Source organism: Entelurus aequoreus, linkage group LG06 (genome assembly GCF_033978785.1).
Source record: "Entelurus aequoreus isolate RoL-2023_Sb linkage group LG06, RoL_Eaeq_v1.1, whole genome shotgun sequence".
Taxonomy (NCBI): domain Eukaryota; kingdom Metazoa; phylum Chordata; class Actinopteri; order Syngnathiformes; family Syngnathidae; genus Entelurus; species Entelurus aequoreus.
In genome coordinates, this window is record NC_084736.1 from 67,509,407 (window position 1) to 67,530,896 (window position 21,490).

Genomic DNA, 21,490 nt, shown 5'->3' on the forward strand with positions numbered 1-21,490 from the left:
TTAGAATTAGTGTACCAAGTAGAGGTTTTCTCTCATGACTTGCTTTGGTTTGGTTTTATTTGACGCTTACGTTGACTGAGCAATTAAAATGTAATAAAAGTGATAACAAATCAGTGAAAGGTTTAATGTATACAAAATACCACATAATAGATATTTACAACAGTGACACTACAAAGAACAGGAAATAAAAACTAAACGCACCGTAGCAGCATGCAACGAAATAACTTTGCCACATAGCATAAAAGTGTTATAGTGTAACTTGGAAAGGAGAAAAAGCTTATAGAGGATTTTTTACGAGTGTTTGACGTGTAGTTAAATCAAGACGATGCGTTTAAAGTGCCTTCCAGTCGACTGGTGACTTTCCAGATTTCTCCAGCAGATCGTTGGCCTTTGAGAAATGTTTGCAGCCAAAGAATCCTCGATGGGCCGACAGAGGAGAAGGATGCGCCGTCTGCAGGATGTGGTGACGTTTCTATGGGGACCGGGACCATCGTTATTTCATAAAACAATGTAGCGTGAAAATGCACCAATAAACGGTTGAATATACGCTTACTCTGTTAATGGTGGCTCCCTTTTTCTGAGCGTAGGCCCCCCACAGGATGAAGACCAGGCCCTCCTGGTTGTTGCTGAGCCACTGTACCACCGCGTCAGTGAACGTCTCCCAGCCTTTGTCTTTGTGAGAGTTGGCCTGGTGGGCTCGTACGGTCAGCACGGCGTTGAGCAACAACACGCCTATTGGGTTACAGATGAATATTTTATAGTGTTATGTGGTGATTAGGGGTGTATTTTGTCTTTTGGGGACCCCAAGCCAAAATCAGTCATTGGGACCTTTAGATAACAAAAACCTCACGGTTTGAAACTACCATGACAGCTGCACATTAGGGCTTGGCAACATTTTTACAGAACTCATTATTTTGCTAGTGGACCTGGCATGCAGCGCTATTATGGTGAAATGTGTGACTGGTGGGAAAAAGAGAGCTAATCACGGTGATCATGTTTGAACGAGATGAGACTGTTGGCTTTAAGAAAAAAGTTCCTACCTGCCGAGCTTGCCTACACCTTACCAGACCCTCGGTTACGATAGTTTACCATTTTGAACGCATTCAAACTCACATGTATGTGATGAAACACGTCACTCTCCACTTGCACTGCAGAGATGACATCTGTGGCTCTTTGAAGGGAGCTGTTCCATTACAAGACTGGCTTTTATTTATTTAGTAACTAAATTTACCAAGGAAACAATCACTTGTTGCAGTAATAACATACCATCTGATCATAATATTTCACCAATTTAGACTATTGGTGAGAATTATTTCAAAAATATAGAATATAATTCTTTCATTTTTGACCATAAACATTCCACACTGGTGGTGCAATTTCCCCATTTGTTGACAGTGACTAGGGATGATACTCGAAACCGGTTTTCCCGGTTGTTTAATAAGAAAAGAACCGAGTCCTCGGACTCGTATCCCTTTTTGATAACCGGTACCCGTTATCGAGACCACTATAGTAAAGAAAAGAGTTGGTTCTTTATTCGAATCCCTGGAATCCCATCCCGACCAGAAATGCTCCGTGAGAAATCACAAGAAATGACATCACGTAGCTCAGTCATTAGGCGCAGATAGGGAAAGCAGGGGCCCGAAAAAGTGCTCCAAGGTGTAATAAAGTTCAAAAGAAAAGGTATAATCCAATGAATAACTTTACTGAGAGATTTGAGCAGGGTACAAAGTTACACATGACGAACACTTTTACGACCAACCGGAAACATAGCAACCAGGCTAGCAACGCACCTCCTTTACGGCAGCTCTCGCAACGTTCTTAAAGCAACCGCAGCACATACATATATATACAACACATCTCCCTTTTTTAACTTTTGTTTTTCTTTCCTTGTAAACAAAACAAAATCACACTGTAAATGTGTTGTCTGTCTAATTATAAATAATGCAGACGAAGCGTGTTGGCTGAGTTCTTGACGTTTACTTTCACAGCGTGCTCATAACCTTTCTTAGCTGCCGGGTGACGACATGCAACAACACTTTTCGGGGCTACCGCGCATGCTCGTCACTCCCGTTGCATGCTGGGTAGTGTAGTTGTTATATTCCTAGCTCATAAAATCAAATCTTTCCCCCTATAAAGAAATAATGTTAACTCAATAAAGTGTATTTCTTTTTTTAGCTTTAACTTTTCATTTTTTAGCATTGTAACCACATTTGCAAACAACTTTTCTCTTCATAGAATTTTCTTTCAATAAAGAAATTAAGTGCAAAAATGTCAAAGCATCATAACAAACAGTTATGTCAAATAGCAGCAGAAGTGTACTTTTTGGAGAGCTGTATTATTTTCAGTTTTGTGCCCAAGGGACTGATTTTATTTAACACTATATTATTATTTATACACCTATAGTGATCACAGAGACAGGTTGTTTTTGTGTTACTGTATATATTTGTTTTTCTGAAAAATCCCACTTAATATACTTTGGGTAATAACAGTCAATATTTATTAATTTATTAGATTTAATTTTTTTCTTATATAATAAAAGTGAGCTTTTGTTAAACCAAATATTGTGTGTTTTTTTCCATACACAACAACCTATCTGGACTCAATAAGAGAATCGATAAGGAATCGGTTCGATAAGAGGGTTCGATAATAGGCTCGAACTCGATAATTTCTTATCAAACATCATCCCTAACAGTGACGTCATTATTTTTGATTTTTCCTCACCTGTTTTTGTGTATTTGGGATCCCTGTAAGCCCCCGAAAATTTTAAACCAAACCACAGAAGCATTGTGTGGATTTTTATAAAAACCATCTTGCCTTCTTCCAAACCTGCTCTAGAGACGCTTGGAATTTGAGACTTGAGTGGCATATTTTGCCTTAGCTACGTCAGCAGATATCTCCATATATGGTAGAGGTTTACTCGAAGAGCTTTGCGTGAGTCTGACATTTTTATTCAGTTGTTGTAATCCAAAGTTGTAGTCAACAAGTTCCTCCTTTTCCTTTATCTTCTTGTTGTGGGGAAGACTGGCTCATACATGCACGTGCATCCTCCGCGGTTGCCATTTCTAATGAACGGTAGCGTAAAGTTCTAACTTATATCTGTCAGTAGATTTGCTTATAAAACTTTTATAAAAACCTATCATATCAACAGGTTTGTTTTAAACGGTCTTCTGGAATCAAGTCTGCACGTGTGCAGTTGCATGGAACAGTCCTTTGCATGACAAAGGTGAAAATTAGCAGGATTGATTAAGCATTTTATTTTATTTAGAAGGGTACGAATTAAGGCAAAAAAAAATTACAATTGTTCTCCAAAGGACCAAACTGTTGTTTTTTATGAGATGTTTAGTGTTTGCCTAATAGTTTTAGTCCACCCTTGGTGGTGATTATGTGTTCAGTCTTCTAGATTTCATTTTAAAACCCACCTTGTTTGGCCCAGCAGGTCAGATCTCCATGTCCAGGGCGCTGGAAACCTTCAATGTCACTCACCAGCTCTTTGTACATGTTCTCCAAACTGAAAATAGACACAGACATGTTTATGGTGATGCCAGGTGAGAGAAAGGCAGATTGCTGTAATAGGTTAGTAGTACCTGGGCGGAGGAGGCACGGGTCTTTTGACGCTGAAACACAACCCGTGGGCTTGGTTTGGACCATGGTATGGGTCCTGACCAAGGATCACTACTTTAACCTGGAAAGAGAGAAAAAAAACTAGTGAGACAACGAGATCTGTAATAAATAATGCCTCACTAGTTCTCAGCTCAGCACGCATCAAAATATTCCTTTTTGATGTTTGTTAGGCTTTATTGGGACTGCTTCTCAACACTTTCTGAATCATGTGAGGGTGTTGCAAAAATAACATGTGAAGAGAAGAATATACACAATACCAGTCACTTGTTAGCGAAGTAAAAGTACCTCAACTTACGGACTCTGAGATGGAGTTCTTATCGCAAAATAATGTTACCCACTGAAATAAAGTACCGGTAAAATCTATTTTGCCCACCTCCCCCTCAAACAGCACAATTTTAACATGTATTTTAGGGAAGAAAAAACAACTTGTAGACAAGAACTATTGTATGAAAACAATACAATGGAATGTACTAATAACTACAGTAGTTTTATGAAATAATGTAATATTAAAGTACAGCATTTTCCTTGGAGAGTGGACTTCAACAGTATCAATAGCTGCTTCTCAGTCAAACACACCATCAGCAGCTTTTTCATATATTCATTGATACATTTCCACAGTTTAGATATTATTTTAACATTATTTGTAGTTTGGCGAAGAAGTATTGTATAAATAGTCATATTTCCGAATTTCCCTGAATAAACGCTCCTTGTTCTGCTCCATTGTTTCCATAATGGAGGGTGTAGTTTCGTTTTGCTTTTGCCAGGCAGGAAGCCCCGGAAATGATGTAGAAACAAGCTGGCCAATCACATCTCTGTGTTTCGTGTTATCGCCGCCGCAAAGCTAGTCGTTTTTGGATGTCCATGTCAAGGTCTGCGAGATGATGCGCAGGGGGAGGAGCAAGATGGCGTCACTTACGCAAACTGTGTGACACAAAAGTCCATTCCAAGCTTTAGAGCAGGGGTGTAAAAATTTTATATTGGGGGCCACATGGAGAAAAATCTACTCCCAAACGGGCCGGACTGGTAAAATCACGGCACGATAACTTAAAAATAAAGACAACTTCAGATCTTTGTTAAAAAATAGAACAAGCACATTCTGAAAATGTACAAATCATAATGTTGTTGGGTTTCTTTTTCACACTTACATGTTGCAGTTAATAGTATTCTATCTTTATTTGTCGTTATTTATATTTTCTGAATAAATTATGTGATAATGTTCATCGGTCAACTGTTCATTTCCAATCTATCAAGATAAATTACAGTATGTTATTTATGTAGTTTGATCATTTTCTTCGACTGATGTACTAACATCACGTGGTTTATTTTGTACATATGTAGCATCATCTACAAAGATACAAAGGCTTGCTATTGCGACATCCAGTGGACACATTTAGAACAGCTGTTTCTTTCATTCAAAAATTTCAGGTTAATTTTTATACTTAGCAAACTCATCCTGCGGGCCGGATAAAACCTGTTTGCGGGCTGTACGTTTGACACCCCTGCTTAAAACGGAGTGTTTTTAAAGGTGTTTCACTTGTTTTATACAAATCTATGTTGGTTAACAATGTAAAAATGCTCTTTCATAAATATTCAATGACGGTGGCACACATGTGCCTCACATTACGAAGGTCCTGAGTTCAATCCAGGACTTGGGATCTTTCTGTGTGGAGTTTGCATGTTCTCCCTGTGACTGCGTAGGTTCCCTCCGGGTACTCCGGCTTCCTCCCACCTCCAAAAACATGCACCTGGGGATAGGCTGATTGGCAACACTAAATTGGCCCTAGTGTGTGAATGTGAGTGTGAATGTTGTCTGTCTATCTATGTTGTGATGAGGTGGCGACTTGTCCAGCTGCCCGAATGCAGCTGAGATAGGCTCCAGCACCCCCCCGCGTCCCCGAAAGGGACAAGTGGTAGAAAATGGATGGATGGAAGGTGACAGTTTCACCCTGGAACATATTTCAATTGGTACTACTTTCATAGGAATATTGTGGGAAATTCTCCTTAAATCTTGGTTTGGGATAATTTTTTACCCTTTACATTAATTCTCATCCACCAACCTCTTTTGGCTGTCTTTGACACTAACATGTCTCATGTAATGTAGCACAGATTTTTTTTATACTTTACTAACATTATCATCTTTGAAAATGTGATGTAAAATTATATAATTTGCATGCAAAGATCTCAGAAAACATTTCCCATTTGGCAACTCTATCCTATAGCCACGCCCCCTCAGGTAATATACTTCCGGTGTTGTGACATCTGTTTACATCCGTCAAGTCAAAAATATATCTTCTCGCTGGCTACTAATAAATGTTCTAGAACTACAACTGGTTTGGAACGAACAGTGTTTGGATTGTAATCGTCCAAATATGATTAGTGGAAAAGTTCAGATCAGAGATCAGAGATTGGCTGAGAAACAAGGGTGTGGAGATGTCCCCATTCTCTATAGAAGAGATCAAATTTGGTATTTTTGTAAACCACTGTAACATAGAAATGTTTGTCAACATTATTATGCTCCAGGCAAAAAATTTTCTACATAAGTGTCGATTTATGAAAGTAAGGCCTACATTTTGTAATTGGCTTAATGGGTTACAATTATCAATCAAATCTTGGAGAATGATTAAGAGTACAAAAGCCCTTAAATTGATATCCTTGTTAAAAACATTTAAAGTGATTTAGGTAGCCCTTTTTTGTCCCCCGATATTTTTTAGTACTATTACTCTCTGTATTTGCATTTGTTTTCTTTCCTTGATGTTGAAAGTGCCTTGACTCTTGTGTGAATTATAAATGTATGTTTGTTGTTCAATAAAAACCTTTTTTTTTTTAAAAGCTTGCTAGTTAGCTAATCATTTTGCCAGCTTACTTGTCGCCTCTGTTCGCTACCAGAGCCACAACATTGTCGCTGTCTACTTTGCTGCTAATCTTATTAGCTTGTCCTGAAAGTCAGTGCGGCGTTTAGACAGGAAGAACAGTAAGTACATGCGGCTAAGGAGAGCCATCGATCGATCCATCCATCCATCTTCTTCCGCTTATCCGAGGTCGGGTCGCGGGGGCAGCAGCCTAAGCAGGGAGGCCCAGACTTCCCTCTCCCCAGCCACTTCGTACAGCTCCTCCCGGGGGATCCTGAGGCGTTCCCAGGCCAGCCAGGAGACATAGTCTTCCCAACGTGTCCTGGGTCTTCCCCGTGGCCTCTTACCGGTCGGACGTGCCAAAACACCTCCCTAGGGAGGCGTTCGGGTGGCATCCTGACCAGATGCCCGAACCACCTCATCTGGCTCCTCTCGATGTGGAGGAGCAGCGGCTTTACTTTGAGCTCCTCACCCTATCTCTAAGGGAGAGCCCCGCCACCCGGCGGAGGAAGCTCATTTTGGCCGCTTGTACCCGTGATCTTGTCCTTTCGGTCATAACCCAAAGCTCATGACCATAGGTGAGGGTGGGAACGTAGATCGACCGGTAAATTGAGAGCTTTGCCTTCTGGCTCAGCTCCTTCTTCACCACAACGGATCGATACAGCGTCCGCATTACTGAAGACGCCGCACCGATCCGCCTGTCGATCTCACGATCCACTCTTCCCTCACTCATGAACAAGACTTCCGAGGTACTTGAACTCCTCCACTTGGGGTAAGATCTCCTCCCCAACACGGAGATGGCACTCCACCCTTTTCCGGGCGAGAACCATGGACTCGGACTTGGAGGTGCTGATTCTCATCCCAGTCGCTTCACACTCAGCTGCGAACCGATCCAGTGAGAGCTGGAGATCTCGGCCAGATGAAGCCATCAGGACCACATCATCTGCAAAAAGCAGAGACCTAATCCTGCAGCCACCAAACCAGATACCCTCAACGCCCTGACTGCGCCTAGAATTCTGTCCATAAAAGTTAGGAACAGAATCGGTGACAAAGGGCAGCCTTGGCGGAGTCCAACCCTCACTGGAAACGGGTCCGACTTACTGCCGGTGATGCGGACCAAGCTCTGACACTGATCATACAGGGAGTGGACCGCCACAATCAGACAGTCCGATACCCCATACTCTCTGAGCACTCCCCACAGGACTTCCTGAGGGACACTGTCAAATGCCTTCTCCAAGTCCACAAAGCACATGTAGACTGGTTGGGCAAACTCCCATGCACCCTCAAGGACCCTGCCGAGAGTATAGAGCTGGTCCACAGTTCCACGACCAGGACAAAAACTACACTGTTCCTCCTGAATCCGAGGTTCGACTACCCGGCGTAGCCTACTCTCCAGTACACCTGAATAGACCTTACCGGGAAGGCTGAGGCTAAGGAGAGCATTCAACAAATCTTGTTTGGATTGTATTTGTATGGGTAGTTCATTCAAAAACGTAGAAGTGATATTTTGACGTGAGAATGAATGTTTAAAAACACGTTTTCGCAGAAATTTTACATGCCTGAAATAAACAGCCTATTGGTTTTGTTGGCTTGGTTCTAAATAGAAAAATAGTTTGCATCTTTTTTGTGTTCCTTTCTGTGTACGTCTATATGCTGTGTGTATATGTATGTGTATATGTATAGTCGAGGTTTCTGTGGTTTATCCGGGAGCGGATTATACGTTAGGTCAAGAAAAAAACACTGATAAAATCCCCTGAAGAGCAGGGAAACCTGTGAAACAGGCTTGTACGGATGAAATAGCCTCTGTGTTTTTTTCCTGACCTAACGTATGTGCATATGTATGTATGTTTGCACAGTCAGTGCTCATTAAAAATAAATGATTAAAAAAAATGCGACTCACATCCCGAACGTCACACATCTTAGTCCAAGTGAAAACCTGTTCAGGAGGAGGGTAAACAGTGTGACGCTTCCTCTCATCATCAACAAACCGCATCAACTGTAGGGAAGAAAAAAAGAGTCAGAGTAACACTCAGTGGTCCTCAATTCTTTCCTGTCACACTCACCTTAGGAGACAAAAATGCCCCCTCGCCCCAATTAAAACACTGAGAACCTAATAATGTTTACTTATTTATTTGTACAAATTAAACCACTGGATGAGCGCATTGCAACAAAATTTTGCATACAATAACTTGACAGCTCATCATTTCATATTTGATAACAATAAAACGTTCTAATCTATTCTACTATCAAAATAGATTAATACAATTAGCTGTGATAACATCTGCAACACCAAAAACAATTTCCAAGTAAAGTTTTTAAACTTTATCTGTAACATTTAAAAATGGTCAGCCTGTTGATTAGTTAGAACACTGCTGCCACCTAGCTGGTGGATTGTGTATTGTTAAGCATGAATTTAAAAAAAAAACCTTAAAGGCCTACTGAAATGAATTTTTTTTTATTTTAAAGGGGATAGCATATCCATTCTATGTGTCATACTTGATCATTTCGCGATATTGCCATATTTTTGCTGAAAGGATTTAGTAGAGAACATCGACGATAAAGTTCGCAACTTTTGGTAGCTGATAAAAAAAGCCTTGCCTGTACCGGAAGTAGCGTGACGTCACAGGTTGAAGGGCTCCTCACATTTCCCCATTGTTTACACCAGCAGCGAGAGCGATTCGGACCGAGAAAGCGACGATTACCCCATTAATTTGAGCGAGGATGAAAGATTTGTGGATGAGGAACGTGAGAGTGAAGGACTAGAGTGCAGTGCAGGACGTATCTTTTTTCGCTCTGACCGTAACTTAGGTACAAGGGCTCATTGGATTCCACACGTTCTCCTTTTTCTATTGTGGATCACGGATTTGTATTTTAAACCACCTCGGATACTATATCCTCTTGAAAATGAGAGTCGAGAACGCGAAATGGACATTCACAGTGACTTTTATCTCCACGACAATACATCGGCGAAGCTCTTTAGCTACGGAGCTAACGTGATAGCATCGGGCTTAAATGCAGATAGAAACAAAAGAAATAAACCCCTGACTGGAAGGATAGACAGAAAATCAACAATACTATTAAACCATGGACATGTAACTACACGGTTAATGCTTTCCAGCCTGGCGAAGCTTAACAATGCTGTTGCTAACGACGCCATTGAAGCTAACTTAGCTACGGGACCTCGACAGAGCTATGCTAAAAACATTAGCTATCCACCTACGCCAGCCAGCCCTCATCTGCTCATCAACAACCGTGCTCACCTGCGTTCCAGCGATCAACGGAGCGACGAAGGACTTCACCCGATCATAGATGCGGTCGGCGGCCCGTAGACGGAGGAATTCAAGGTGAGGTCGGCGGCTAGCGCGTCTGCTATTCATCTCAAAGTCCTCCTGGTTGTGTTGCTGTAGTCCGCCGCTAATACACCGATCCCACCTACAGCTTTCTTCTTTGCAGTCTTCATTGTTCATTAAACAAATTGCAAAAGATTCACCAACACAGATGTCCAGAATACTGTGAAATTTTGGGATGAAAACAGAGCTTTTTGTATTGGATCCAATGGGGTCCGAATACTTCCAGTTCAACCATTGACGTCACGCGCAAACATCGAAACGTTTTCAGCCGGAAGTTTGCCGGGAAATTTAAAATTGCACTTCATAAGTTAACCCGGCCGTATTGGCATGTGTTGCAATGTTAAGATTTCATCATTGATATATAAACTATCAGACTGCGTAGTCGGTAGTAGTGGGTTTCAGTAGGCCTTTAATACAGAGAGTGCCCCTGCCTCTTTTAGTGAAATTTTAAGATGGTACAAATAAAAATAACCACATATTCAACCGAGGAGATAGCATTTGGAATGTTTCGACTACTTACCTTGTTCATTTTTGCGTACCAAACCATAAGTGTGAATGCAGCCTAGTTCAACTTTAAAGGGGAACTGCATTTTGGGGGGAATTGTGCCTATCATTCACAATCCTTATGTAAGACAAGAATGTGTTCCGTTTTTTTAATAAATTCTATCTTGTAAAATACAGCAAGTATGGGGTGGCTAATAATGCAGCTAATGGGTATTCTCGATTGGGCCTTATAAAGCCCTCTAAGAAACATCCAAAATGCCAAATACTCATTTTACATCTCGTGACCTGAATATTAACCAAGTTTTAGTGATACTGGTATTTAAAGTGCTAACGCAGACAAACTATTTTTAGCGACACCGGGATCACGCACAGCTAACCAGCTTATGCAGCTATTGACATACTAAGCTGCTGCATCGCTTCGGAGTTCGCGAAAGTTCATTCTAGATGATGAATCATGGCGTTCACTTGAATGGAAGGTTGGTCAACTTTGACATTCAACATAAACTCGGAAATGGTAGGAAAGACCCCGAAAAGACGCTTGCTTTTTTTTAACCTCTGTGAGGATTATGTATAATTCTTTATCTAAACGGGAAGACAAACAGCCCATTAGTCAGCATCCAAAGGAGAGCAGACATTGCACAGTAAGTGATTGTTTTATTATGTTTGTAGTTTGTATATATTGTTGTTTATTTATTTAGGATGACTAAAAGTTATTTACCTTCCAATTACAGTACAATGTTAAAAGTTCTACAGTCATGGTAAATAAGTTTATATATATCCTTTTAAATGGTTACTTGCATTATTATTATGTGTTCTAATTACATTTCATGATAATCACTGTGTAGTTTTTATCAGTTATTTCTTCAGTTTAAGAGCATGATGCAAACAAAAGCTCACAGTCTGTCTGCATACAACCAAATATTTTTTAAAGGAGATTTTTGCATTTTATTTTCATGTGTGACCCCTTGAGACAAGAATATGTTGATTGACGGTCTAAAAGCAGCATGTCTTTCTCGTTCGTTATTTTTGCAGTTTTATTCATTTTAAGTATAAATCGAGAATAATAATAATAATAATAATAATAATAATGGATTAGATTTATATAGCGCTTTTCTAGACACTCAAAGCGCTTCACAGAGAAGTGAGAACCCATCATTCATTTTTACAACTCATTCATTCATCATTCATTCTCCGGTGTGAGCGGCACCGGGGGCAAGGGTGAAGTGTCTTGCCCAAGGACACAACGGCAGCGATTTTTTTTGGATGGTAAGAGGCGGGGAGCGAACCTGCAACCCTCAGGTTTCTGGCAAGGCCGCTCTACCCACTACGCCAAGCCGCCCCCAGAATTAAGTCGCAATCGCAATTTTGGAGACAAAAATCGCAATTGAGTTATTTCTGAAAACCGTGCAGCCCCATTCAGCACTTTGCAATACCGCTACTGTGCTACATGATGTTTAATAGACCTAGGAATCTTTGGCCACTTCACGATTCAATTCAGGAGCTATGATTCGATTAAAAATCGATTATTGATGCATCTTTAATTTATGTATATTCATGCAGTTTTACATTTATTTTTGTTTCACTAAATAAGTGTTTATCACTTGCAATTTTTGAAAACAGTGCATTTGTTATAAGAATTCTCATCACATTTATTAAATTAATGGACATGTGTACAAAACTGGAACATAAGTGCCCTATAATAAAGCAGCTGGTCAGAACTCTCAAGGCGGTGGCTCGCTGCAGTCAGCCAAATTTTAGAACTGTCTCCATTACTTTATTTACAATAAATAAATCGATTAACAACTATTGCCGTTTACTAATCGATTTTATAATCGTCCATATCAGAATTGCGATTAATCTAAAAATCTATTATTTCCCCCAACCTCTAATGTTTAGTGTTTTACTAAAGCTGAATCTGTTTAGCACACAGCTTCTAAAATTTGGACCTCATCCTCCGTATATTCAGGCTAAAAAAATACAAGATCCTGGATCATCATTTGTCCCAATGTAGTTTTTGTTGTCTCTCAAAGTCTGCCATGAGTAGTTGCGTTGTTGTTGTAGGAAAAACAAACATAGTGATGCGTCTATGAAATTAACGCACCGCTGTATGCTTAAAATACGTAAATATTACATGTTATTATAAATGTGCCTGTTACTAAATGTAACATATAGTGTGTATGTAAACAGCAACACCGTGCTGTGCGTGTATATAATACGTTGGAGGTTTTATGGTTGTTTTTAAAAGACCTTATAAGCAGAATTTAATCCCACTATTATTAGCTTCTGCTAGTTTTATTTACGAGTTAGAATGCATAAAAAATAAAAACAGATGAAACAAAAATTGAGCTGTTTGGCCACAATACCCAGCAATATTTGGAGGACAAAAATTGGGCCTTTAATCCCAGGAACACCAAGCCTACCGTCAAGCATGGTGGTGATAGTACTATGCTCTGTGCCTGTTTTGCTGCCAATTGAACTGGTGCTTTACAGAGAGTAAATGGGACAATGAAAAAGGAGAATTACCTCCAAATTCTTCAGGACAACCTAAAATCATCAGCTCGGAGGTTGGGTCTTGGGCGCAGTTGGGTGTTCCAACAGGACAATGACCCCAAACACACGTCAAAAGCATACTTGCCAACCTTGAGACCTCCGAATTCGGGGGGGTTGAGGTGGGGGCGGGGAAGGTAAGGGGTATATTGTAGCGCCCCGGAAGAGTTAGTGCTGCAAGGGGTTCTGGGTATTTGTTCTGTTGTGTTTATGTTGTGTTACGGTGCGGATGTTCTCCCGATATGTGTTTGTCATTCTTGTTTGGTGTGGGTTCACAGTGTGGCGCATATTTGTAACAGTGTTAAAGGCCTACTGAAACCCACTACTACCGACCACGCAGTCTGATAGTTTATATATCAATGATGAAATCTTAACATTATAACACATGCCAATACGGCCGGGTTAACTTATAAAGTGACATTTTAAATTTGCCGCTAAACTTCCGGTTCGAAACGCCTCTGAGGATGACGTATGCGCGTGACGTAGACCGGCGAACACGGGTATGCCTTCCACATTGAAGCCAATACGAAAAAGCTCTGTTTTCATTTCATAATTCCACAGTATTCTGGACATCTGTGTTCGTGAATCTGTTTCAATCATGTTCATTGCATTATGAAGAAGGAAGCTGAGCAAGCAAAGAAGAAAGTTGTCGGTGCGAAATGGACGTATTTTTCGAACGTAGTCAGCCACAACAGTACACAGCCGGCGCTTCTTTGTTTACATTCCCGAAAGATGCAGTCAAGATGGAAGAACTCGGATAACAGAGACTCTAACCAGGAGGACATTTGACTTGGATACACAGACGCCTGTAGAGAACTAGGACAACACAGACTCTTACCAGGATTACTTTGATTTGGATGACAAAGACGCAGACGTGCTACTGTGAGTATGCAGCTTTGGCTTTTTTTTTGCGTATGTACGTAACTTTTTTAAAATATATAAGCTTTATGAACCTTGGGTTAGGTGAACGGTCTTTTGGGCTGAGTGATTGTGTGTGTTGATCATGTGTTTGAATTGTATTGGCGTGTTCTATGGAGCTAGGAGCTAGCAGAGGAGCTAGGAGCTAGCATAACACGTACCGTACCGTACGTGCGCGTCACGTACGTAACTTTTTAAAAATATATAAGCTTTATGAACCTTGGGTTAGGTGAACGGTCTTTTGGGCTGAGTGATTGTGTGTGTTGATCAGGTGTTTGAATTGTATTGGCGTGTTCTATGGAGCTAGGAGCTAGCAGAGGAGCTAGGAGCTAGCATAACAAACACGCAGGTGTTATTATGCAGGATTAATTTGTGGCATATTAAATATAAGCCTGGTTGTGTTGTGGCTAATAGAGTATATATATGTATTGTGTTTATTTACTGTTGTAGTCATTCCCAGCTGAATATCAGGTACCGTGAGTATGCAGCCTTGGCTGCTAAACATTCGATAACTTGACCGTATGTGCGCGTCACGTACGTAACTTTTTAAAAATATATAAGCTTTATGAACCTTGGGTTAGGTAAACGGTCTTTTGGGCTGAGTGATTGTGTGTGTTGATCAGGTGTTTGAATTGTATTGGCGTGTTCTATGGAGCTAGGAGCTAGCAGAGGAGCTAGGAGCTAGCATAACAAACACGCAGGTGTTTTTATGCAGGATTAATTTGTGGCATATTAAATATAAGCCTGGTTGTGTTGTGGCTAATAGAGTATATATATGTCTTGTGTTTATTTACTGTTGTAGTCATTCCCAGCTGAATATCAGGTCACCCCCGGCTCTCACAGCATCTTCCCTATCTGAATAGCTTCAACTCCCCACTAGTCCTTCACTTGCACTTTACTCATCCACAAATCTTTCATCCTCGCTCAAATTAATGGGGAAATTGTCGCTTTCTCGGTCCGAATCTCTCTCACTTCATGCGGCCATCAAACAATAGGGAACTTTGCGTATATGTTCAACTGACTACGTCACGCTACTTCCGGTAGGTGCAAGCCTTTTTTTATCAGATACCAAAAGTTGCAATCTTTATCGTCGTTGTTCTATACTAAATCCTTTCAGCAAAAATATGGCAATATCGCGAAATGATCAAGTATGACACATAGAATAGATCTGCTATCCCCGTTTAAATAAAAAAAATTCATTTCAGTAGGCCTTCAAACTTGTTTATACGGTCACCCTCAGTGTGACCTGTATGGCTGTTGATCAAGTATGCATTGCATTCACTTATGTGTGTGTAAAAGCCGCATATATTATGTGACTGGGCCGGCACGCTGTTTGTATGGAGGAAAAGCGGACGTGACGACAGATTGTAGAAGACGCTAAAGGCAGTGCCTTTAAGGCACGCCCCCAATATTGTTGTCCGGGTGGAAATCGGGAGAAATTCGGAAGAATGGTTTCCCCAGGAGATTTTCGGGAGGGGTACTGAAATTCGGTTGTCTCCCGGGAAAATCGGGAGGGTTGGCAAGTATGGTCAAAAGTGGTAAAGGAATGGCAAAATCAGGCTAGAATTAAGGTTTTACAATGGCCTTCCCAAAGTCCTGACTTAAATGTGTGGACAACACTGAAGAAACAAGTCCATGTCAGAAAACCAACAAATTTAGCTGAACTGCACCAATTTTGTCAAGAGTGGTGGTCAAAATTTCAACCAGAAGCTTGCCAGAAGCTTGTGGATGGCTACCAAAAGCGCCTTATTGCAGTGAAACTTGCCAAGGGACATGTAACCAAATATTAACATTGCTGTATGTATACTTTTGACCCAGCAGATTTGGTCACATTTCCAGTAGACCCATAATAAATTCATAAAAGAACCAAACTTCATGAATGTTTTTTGTGACAAACAAGTATGTGCTCCAATCACTTTGTCACAAAAAAATATGAGTTGTAGAAATGATTGGAAACTGAAGACAGCCATGACATGATGTTCTTTACAAGTGTATGTAAACTTTTGATCGCGACTGTATGTGTGCTTGTCTCACGTTAAGGATTGCGAAAAGCAAAATTCCAAAAAAGTGCAATTCCCCTTTAAGAGTGGTGCACTTAAAAATGCACTATCAATACGAATCAATTAAAAGAGTTATGCACTAGCTAACTGTGCACTCACCTGTTTGAAATAAGGTTTTGCAAACTCAGCAGCGAGTGCCTTTTGCCAACTTTCTCCAACCCCAGCAGGAATGTGACCGGAAGTGAGCTTCTTCAGTGCTGCCTTCTTGTTACGGGCGATGAGGTCCTGCTGCTCCTGAGTTAGAGGCGCCGGTGGCGGGCTGGAGGGCTCCGACTCGACCTCCGAGGACTTCCTCTTCTTCTGCACGATTTCGGTACATTGTGCGCAAAACAGAGCAGGTAAGAAACAAACTGCCGGGGGCGGAATTAGCTGACTAAAGTGAAAACGGCGCAGCGCAAACATGGCCACACGCTCTATTTAACGGTCCTGAACAGACTTGTGCTTTTGAATGTAGCCTGCTTGTCGCCCAGAAGCACACGGCTGGTGATAGTTAACTAGTTTACTATCAATAACTTTATATGTTAGCATAAACCTGCTAAATTATGTCAGCTAGCAAAGCATATTGGCGTGTATAAATGACGCTCACCGAATGTTTCGCGTCCTCCTCTTCATTGAGTTCCTTACAAACCTTCTTTTTGGAGACCGGTGAAAAGAATGAATTAATAGTTTTCTGTCCAATCATTTTATGGATTCTACGACGAGTGTCCGGTTGTTAAATGTCCTATAAAAAACAGTGGAGAGTTCTGCAGACCCTTACACGCCGAAAGGATTTCGCGCCAAGACTGAAGTGACGTCACAGACTATGCTAATGAGCGGTGAGACCTTCAAGACCCACCACGTTCACTGGTGTTTTTTTGACAGCCTCGCTGGTTGTGTTGTTGTAGGCATTTTGTTGCATAAAAATTAAAATATGGGCATGCCTCGTGTTAAATTAAATATAGAAATTGGTCAAATGTATAGGTGAAATATTAATAAATTAACAGGGTTCAACAAACAAATGATTGAGTACTGTAAATACATTTCTAAACAAAGCGGAAATCACATGCTAAAATTGGGCCAAGATTTTTGTGCTTGAAAAAAATCAACAAAGAAGTTGAAAAGTAAAGTTCTGATGTTGAGTTTTTGAAAATACAGCAGTGACTCTCAAACCGCGATACGCGTACCAGGCTCCATCTAGTAGTAAATGGTAAATGGGTTGTACTTGTATAGCGCTTTTCTACCTTTCTAAGGAACTCAAAGCGCTTTGACACTATTTCCACATTCACCCATTCACACACACACATTCACACACTGATGGCGGGAGCTGCCATGCCCGCCTCTAATCAGGACCCATCAGGAGCAAGGGTGAAGTGTCTTGCTCAAGGACACAACAGACGGTGATGGTAGAAGGTGGGGATTGAACCAGTAACCCTCAGATTGCTGGCACGGCCACTCTCCCAACTTAGTACGCCAAATAAAAACTGAATTAAGTATTGTTATGACCTGACTGGAGCGTTACAAGTTTATCGGCTTCCGTCATTTCTATTTCTCAACACGCGTGGGAACCGAATGTTCTCCACTTATGTCCGCCCTTTCCCAGTCTGACAGCCAATCAACACGCATAACACTTGAAAGCCGAGTCATACCAAAGACTATACAAATGGGACCCATTACCTCCCTGCTTGGCACTCAGCATCAAGGGTTGGAATTGGGGGTTAAATCACCAAAATGATTCCCGAGCGCGGCCACCGCTGCTGCTCACTGCTCCCCTCACCTCCCAGGGGGTGGAACAAGGGGATGGGTCAAATGTAGAGAGTAATTTCAACACACCTAGTGTGTGTGTGACTATCAGTGGTACTTTAACTCTTAACTTTAAACAAAGACGGACATTGTGCAGCCCTTTGAGACACTCGTGATTTAGGGCTATATAAGTAAACTTTGATTGATTGATTGATTGATTGATTGATTGATTGATTGATTGATTGATTGATTGGCAGAAAGCTGCACGTAATCTTTAAAAAATGTATTTTGATATTTATTTTAGTACAATGTTTATTCATCTTTTATGTGCAACAAATTTTATTTGATTCATTAAGTTGTGTTTTCCTGCATTCAAGCAGTGTTGCTGTTCAAACTGTGTGTAATGTTACGCTGGCCAAAAATATTAAATATACCTGTTGAATAAAACCGCTGCCTCGTTTTTAATGAATACTTAGACCTACTACGCTACTGTATTGTAATGCGGGTCATTGTGGAGGGACAAGCGGTAGAAAATGGATGGATGGAGGTGGTATTTGGTAAAAAATAAAATAAAATAAAAACTTTTGAGAACCACTTGTGTACATTATTCTAAATAAGAATAAATGCACACCATTTTTACAGGTAGAATTAACTGTAATTATGATTCACTTTGGTAATTTGAACAAATTATTTATTGAAATGTTTTCACTTTTCATATATTTTGATATTTGAGCTTCTTTTTTATTCAGATTCAAATCTCAATGTTTACAGCTTCTTAAAAAAAGGAAAAATAAGACTTCAATTTAAAAGAAAAGAAAGCTCAAAAATAAAATTATATGAAAGTGAAACATGTAAATAAATCATTTGAATTACCAGAGTGAATCATACTTTTATTCAATTTGAAAAAAAGTGTGCACTCATTTTTTATTTTGAATACACATGTATTTTTTAAAGAATTCAACATCAAAATGTGATTTTTCAGTTCGTTTTTATTTTTTAAAATACAAAACTTTTGGCCCTAATTTAGATCCATAACACTGCTAGTAAAATACTTTTTAAGTTTTAATTTATCCAGTTTTAAGAATTTGTGTATTTCGCTCACAGTAAAAGTCCTGTTTGTCGTCATTCTCTGTGTCTTTAGGCCTGGGAAAGAAAAGTTGGCTCCTGGTGGCTTGATGCAATGAAAAAGTTTATGAGTAAACGATCATGCAGTACTGATGATGGCCAAATAAACCTCAGGAAAAAAATAAAAGCAAATGAGGAACTGGAGCAGATGGTGGATGCTGAGGAAGAGGATGAGTTCTCAGATCCAGTGCCTTGGCAAAAAATCGAGTCAGAAGGTCTGGACTGTGACTACGCTTTGCTCTTCAGCAAGGAGGAAGCTGACCATCTTTTGGTGAAACTGGAGGAGGAGGTGGTGTATTCAACAGGTGCGAGTCATTCTTTTAGAGCAGTGCTTCTCAAACTTTTTTCACCGAGTACCACACCTTAATGACGACATAAAAATACAGTAGCGATGTAGGCCTAAGTATTCATTTAAAACAAAGAAAATGTTTTATATAACAAGTACATTTGGTATGTTTGGCCACTGTAACATTACACACGGTTTGAACAGTAACACTTTGTTCGAATATCTGATTGATCGTTGACGTGCCACCACTGTTTGAGAATCACTTGAGTTTGAGGTTTGTTGTTGTTTCTATTCCAGGTGAAGAAGCACAGGTGCAGGTGTTTGGAAAGGTGTACAATATACCGAGGAAGCAGGCCACCTATGGCGATACAGGACTGACTTACACGTATTCTGGAGTGACACGTCTATCCTGCCCATGGACCCCCACACTGGAACATATCCGCGATGCTGTCACAAAAACAACAGGACATACCTTCAATTTTGTCCTGGTCAACCGGTGAGAAAAAAAAAAAAAAAAAAGAACAGCTGAGATTTGATGATCTGAGACTTTTTTTTAATCAGGTACAAAGATGGGCGGGATCACATGGGTGAACATCGCGACGACGAGAGGGAGCTGGATCCTCGCTGTCCCATAGCGTCAGTCTCTCTCGGCGCCGCACGAGAGTTCGTGTTCCGTCACAGAGATGCTCGTGGAAAAGAGAGCCGCCGGCGCATCGAGCCCGTTAAGCTGGTGTTGGCTCACGGAAGTCTGCTGCTCATGAACTCACCAACCAACACTTTCTGGTATCACAGCCTTCCTGTTCGAAAGAAGGTCCTCATGCCTCGCATCAACCTCACATTTAGACGTATACTGCCCACCCGCAGAAAATGACGGCTGGGATAGGCATCGAATTCGGTACTTTTATAGGTACCGACCGAAGAACTAACGGGTACCGATTCACAAAAAAACAACTGATACCATATTTCGATACGACCGCAAACTAGCACAGAATAATTTCCATGCTGACAAAGAAAGAGGAAGGCGCTCAAAAGTACAATATGGCTTCATATCTTGAAAATGTGCGAGCTCAATGGTAATTTACACTGAATTTGCCATAGGCATGCTAAAGATTAGCATCAGCAATTTTATACGGTGATGGATTTGTAATGGAGCTACAACTGAGATACACGCAAACAGCTGGTGTGTAATAAATACAATACTTTCAGTTTAAACTAGGGCTTTCAAATTTAACTACCGGTAATTAACACATGTGATTAATCACAAAATATTATCGCATGAATCATGTATCAACACCGATTAATCACCCAGTTTGGTTGTGATACGGCAGGGATGTTCAAGTCAAGTGTTTTGGGGGCCACGTTTGCAGAAAGCTAAGGACCAGGCAGCCAGACTTATTCAGTGTATATTCCGGAGAACCAACGTCTTCTACAGTAGACATCTGAGTTTCTCAGTTATTTTTAAACTAAACTCGAAAGGGCTCCAGTTGAATAGCCCAAATGATGAAAAAGAGAGGACCTAAAATGGAACCTTGAGGAACACTATTCGTATAACTAAAGAAGTTTAACAAATGACTAATAAGTTACACTACAAAAAAAATCTGTAAATGCCAAAAAAAGAGAGGACTTAAAAGGGTGCCTTGGGGAACGCCTCAGTTATGTAACTGACAATTGTAGACCCCAGTGTTCTGTGTTTACTAGCAAGGTTAAAATGTCAATGCAAGGATCTGCCAATGTGTTTACTGTACAATAGGAGTACTCTAGTGTTTTTAGGAATTTGCTGCAAAAATGTTTGTTTCCCAAGTTTTAACTGAACTCGGGGGCCGGTATGATCTCATTCCCGTACCAGATTTAGCCCCCTGGACCGCTTGTTGAATAGCCCTGTTATCAGGTCAATGCATATGCCATTGCAAAGATGAGTGGAGACTCTGACTTGTGTGCTCTGTGACAAGTTTCGCTTCATAATACACTCCAACGGTACTTTGGATAAAACTGTTAACAGGTTTTGAGCAAATTATGTATATGTAATAAAACATTTTTTTTGAATTTTCATGTATGACATTGTAACAATAAAACTGCATTTATGACAAATTCTTGGGGTATTTTAAAGTGTATTTAAACTATGCAAGCAAGTAATTTCCTGTGTATATGTAATTACAATTCAAAAGTATTAATGTGAAATTTAAAATCTTTGAAGTGTTCAGCAAAATAAGACTGGCACATTCTCTTAATGGCAAAGACTACTTCTTGGCTAAGGCAATACATCAGTCATTACGCTACTGCCATCTAAAGTCTTGGAGTTGCAACTGCATGCAAAGTCTGCTATAACAGTCATCCCTTGTTAATTGCCGTTAATTGGTTCCAGACATGCTCTCGATAAATAATTTTTCACAATGTAGGAATCAAAAATTATAAATCAAATATTTTCATAGAGCACAAACACCTGTACTTCCTGCTAAATAGACATGAAAAACCCTTTAGTCATCTTTACACTTCTTTAATGCTGAACATCGT

At 40.4% G+C, this 21,490-nt stretch overlaps 2 protein-coding genes across 3 annotated transcripts; one reads left to right on the top strand and one right to left on the bottom strand.

Annotated features, from left to right (window-relative positions):
• Positions 1 to 103: 103 nt before the first annotated feature.
• Positions 104 to 16,673, bottom strand: unga (uracil DNA glycosylase a). 2 transcript variants are annotated; one of them, XM_062051307.1, is made up of 7 exons: positions 16,436 to 16,673; positions 15,949 to 16,149; positions 8,371 to 8,466; positions 3,585 to 3,682; positions 3,420 to 3,508; positions 554 to 732; positions 104 to 472 (listed from the first exon to the last, which is right to left on the bottom strand). In XM_062051307.1, exons 1-7 carry the CDS (start codon positions 16,529 to 16,531, stop codon positions 332 to 334), a joined length of 900 nt encoding a protein of 299 aa, XP_061907291.1. In that variant the 5' UTR covers positions 16,532 to 16,673; the 3' UTR covers positions 104 to 331. The 2 variants fall into 2 exon arrangements, with proteins under 2 accessions (XP_061907291.1, XP_061907290.1); XM_062051306.1 differs by lacking the exon at positions 16,436 to 16,673 and having other exon boundaries at positions 15,949 to 16,379.
• Positions 15,883 to 21,082, top strand: alkbh2 (alkB homolog 2, alpha-ketoglutarate dependent dioxygenase). Its single transcript, XM_062051309.1, has 4 exons — positions 15,883 to 16,187; positions 18,710 to 18,998; positions 19,277 to 19,475; positions 19,541 to 21,082. Exons 2-4 carry the CDS (start codon positions 18,749 to 18,751, stop codon positions 19,848 to 19,850), a joined length of 759 nt encoding a protein of 252 aa, XP_061907293.1. The 5' UTR covers positions 15,883 to 16,187; positions 18,710 to 18,748; the 3' UTR covers positions 19,851 to 21,082.
• The last annotated feature ends 408 nt before the right edge of the window (positions 21,083 to 21,490 follow it).

What these genes read in the sequence shown, in the direction of transcription:
- alkbh2 (XM_062051309.1), top strand. Translation starts at nt 18,749, where the DNA reads ATGAAAAAGTTTATGAGTAAACGATCATGCAGTACTGATGATGGCCAA. An exon ending in GGAGGTGGTGTATTCAACAG is followed by an intron (nt 18,999 to 19,276) that starts GTGCGAGTCATT and finishes TTTCTATTCCAG; the next exon opens with GTGAAGAAGCACAGGTGCAG. An exon ending in AATTTTGTCCTGGTCAACCG is followed by an intron (nt 19,476 to 19,540) that starts GTGAGAAAAAAA and finishes TTTTTTAATCAG; the next exon opens with GTACAAAGATGGGCGGGATC.
- unga (XM_062051306.1), bottom strand. Translation starts at nt 16,251, where the DNA reads ATGTTTGCGCTGCGCCGTTTTCACTTTAGTCAGCTAATTCCGCCCCCG. An exon ending in AGATGTGTGACGTTCGGGAT is followed by an intron (nt 3,683 to 8,370) that starts GTGAGTCGCATT and finishes CTCTCTTTCCAG; the next exon opens with GTTAAAGTAGTGATCCTTGG. An exon ending in GACCTGCTGGGCCAAACAAG is followed by an intron (nt 733 to 3,419) that starts GTGGGTTTTAAA and finishes GTAACCCAATAG; the next exon opens with GCGTGTTGTTGCTCAACGCC.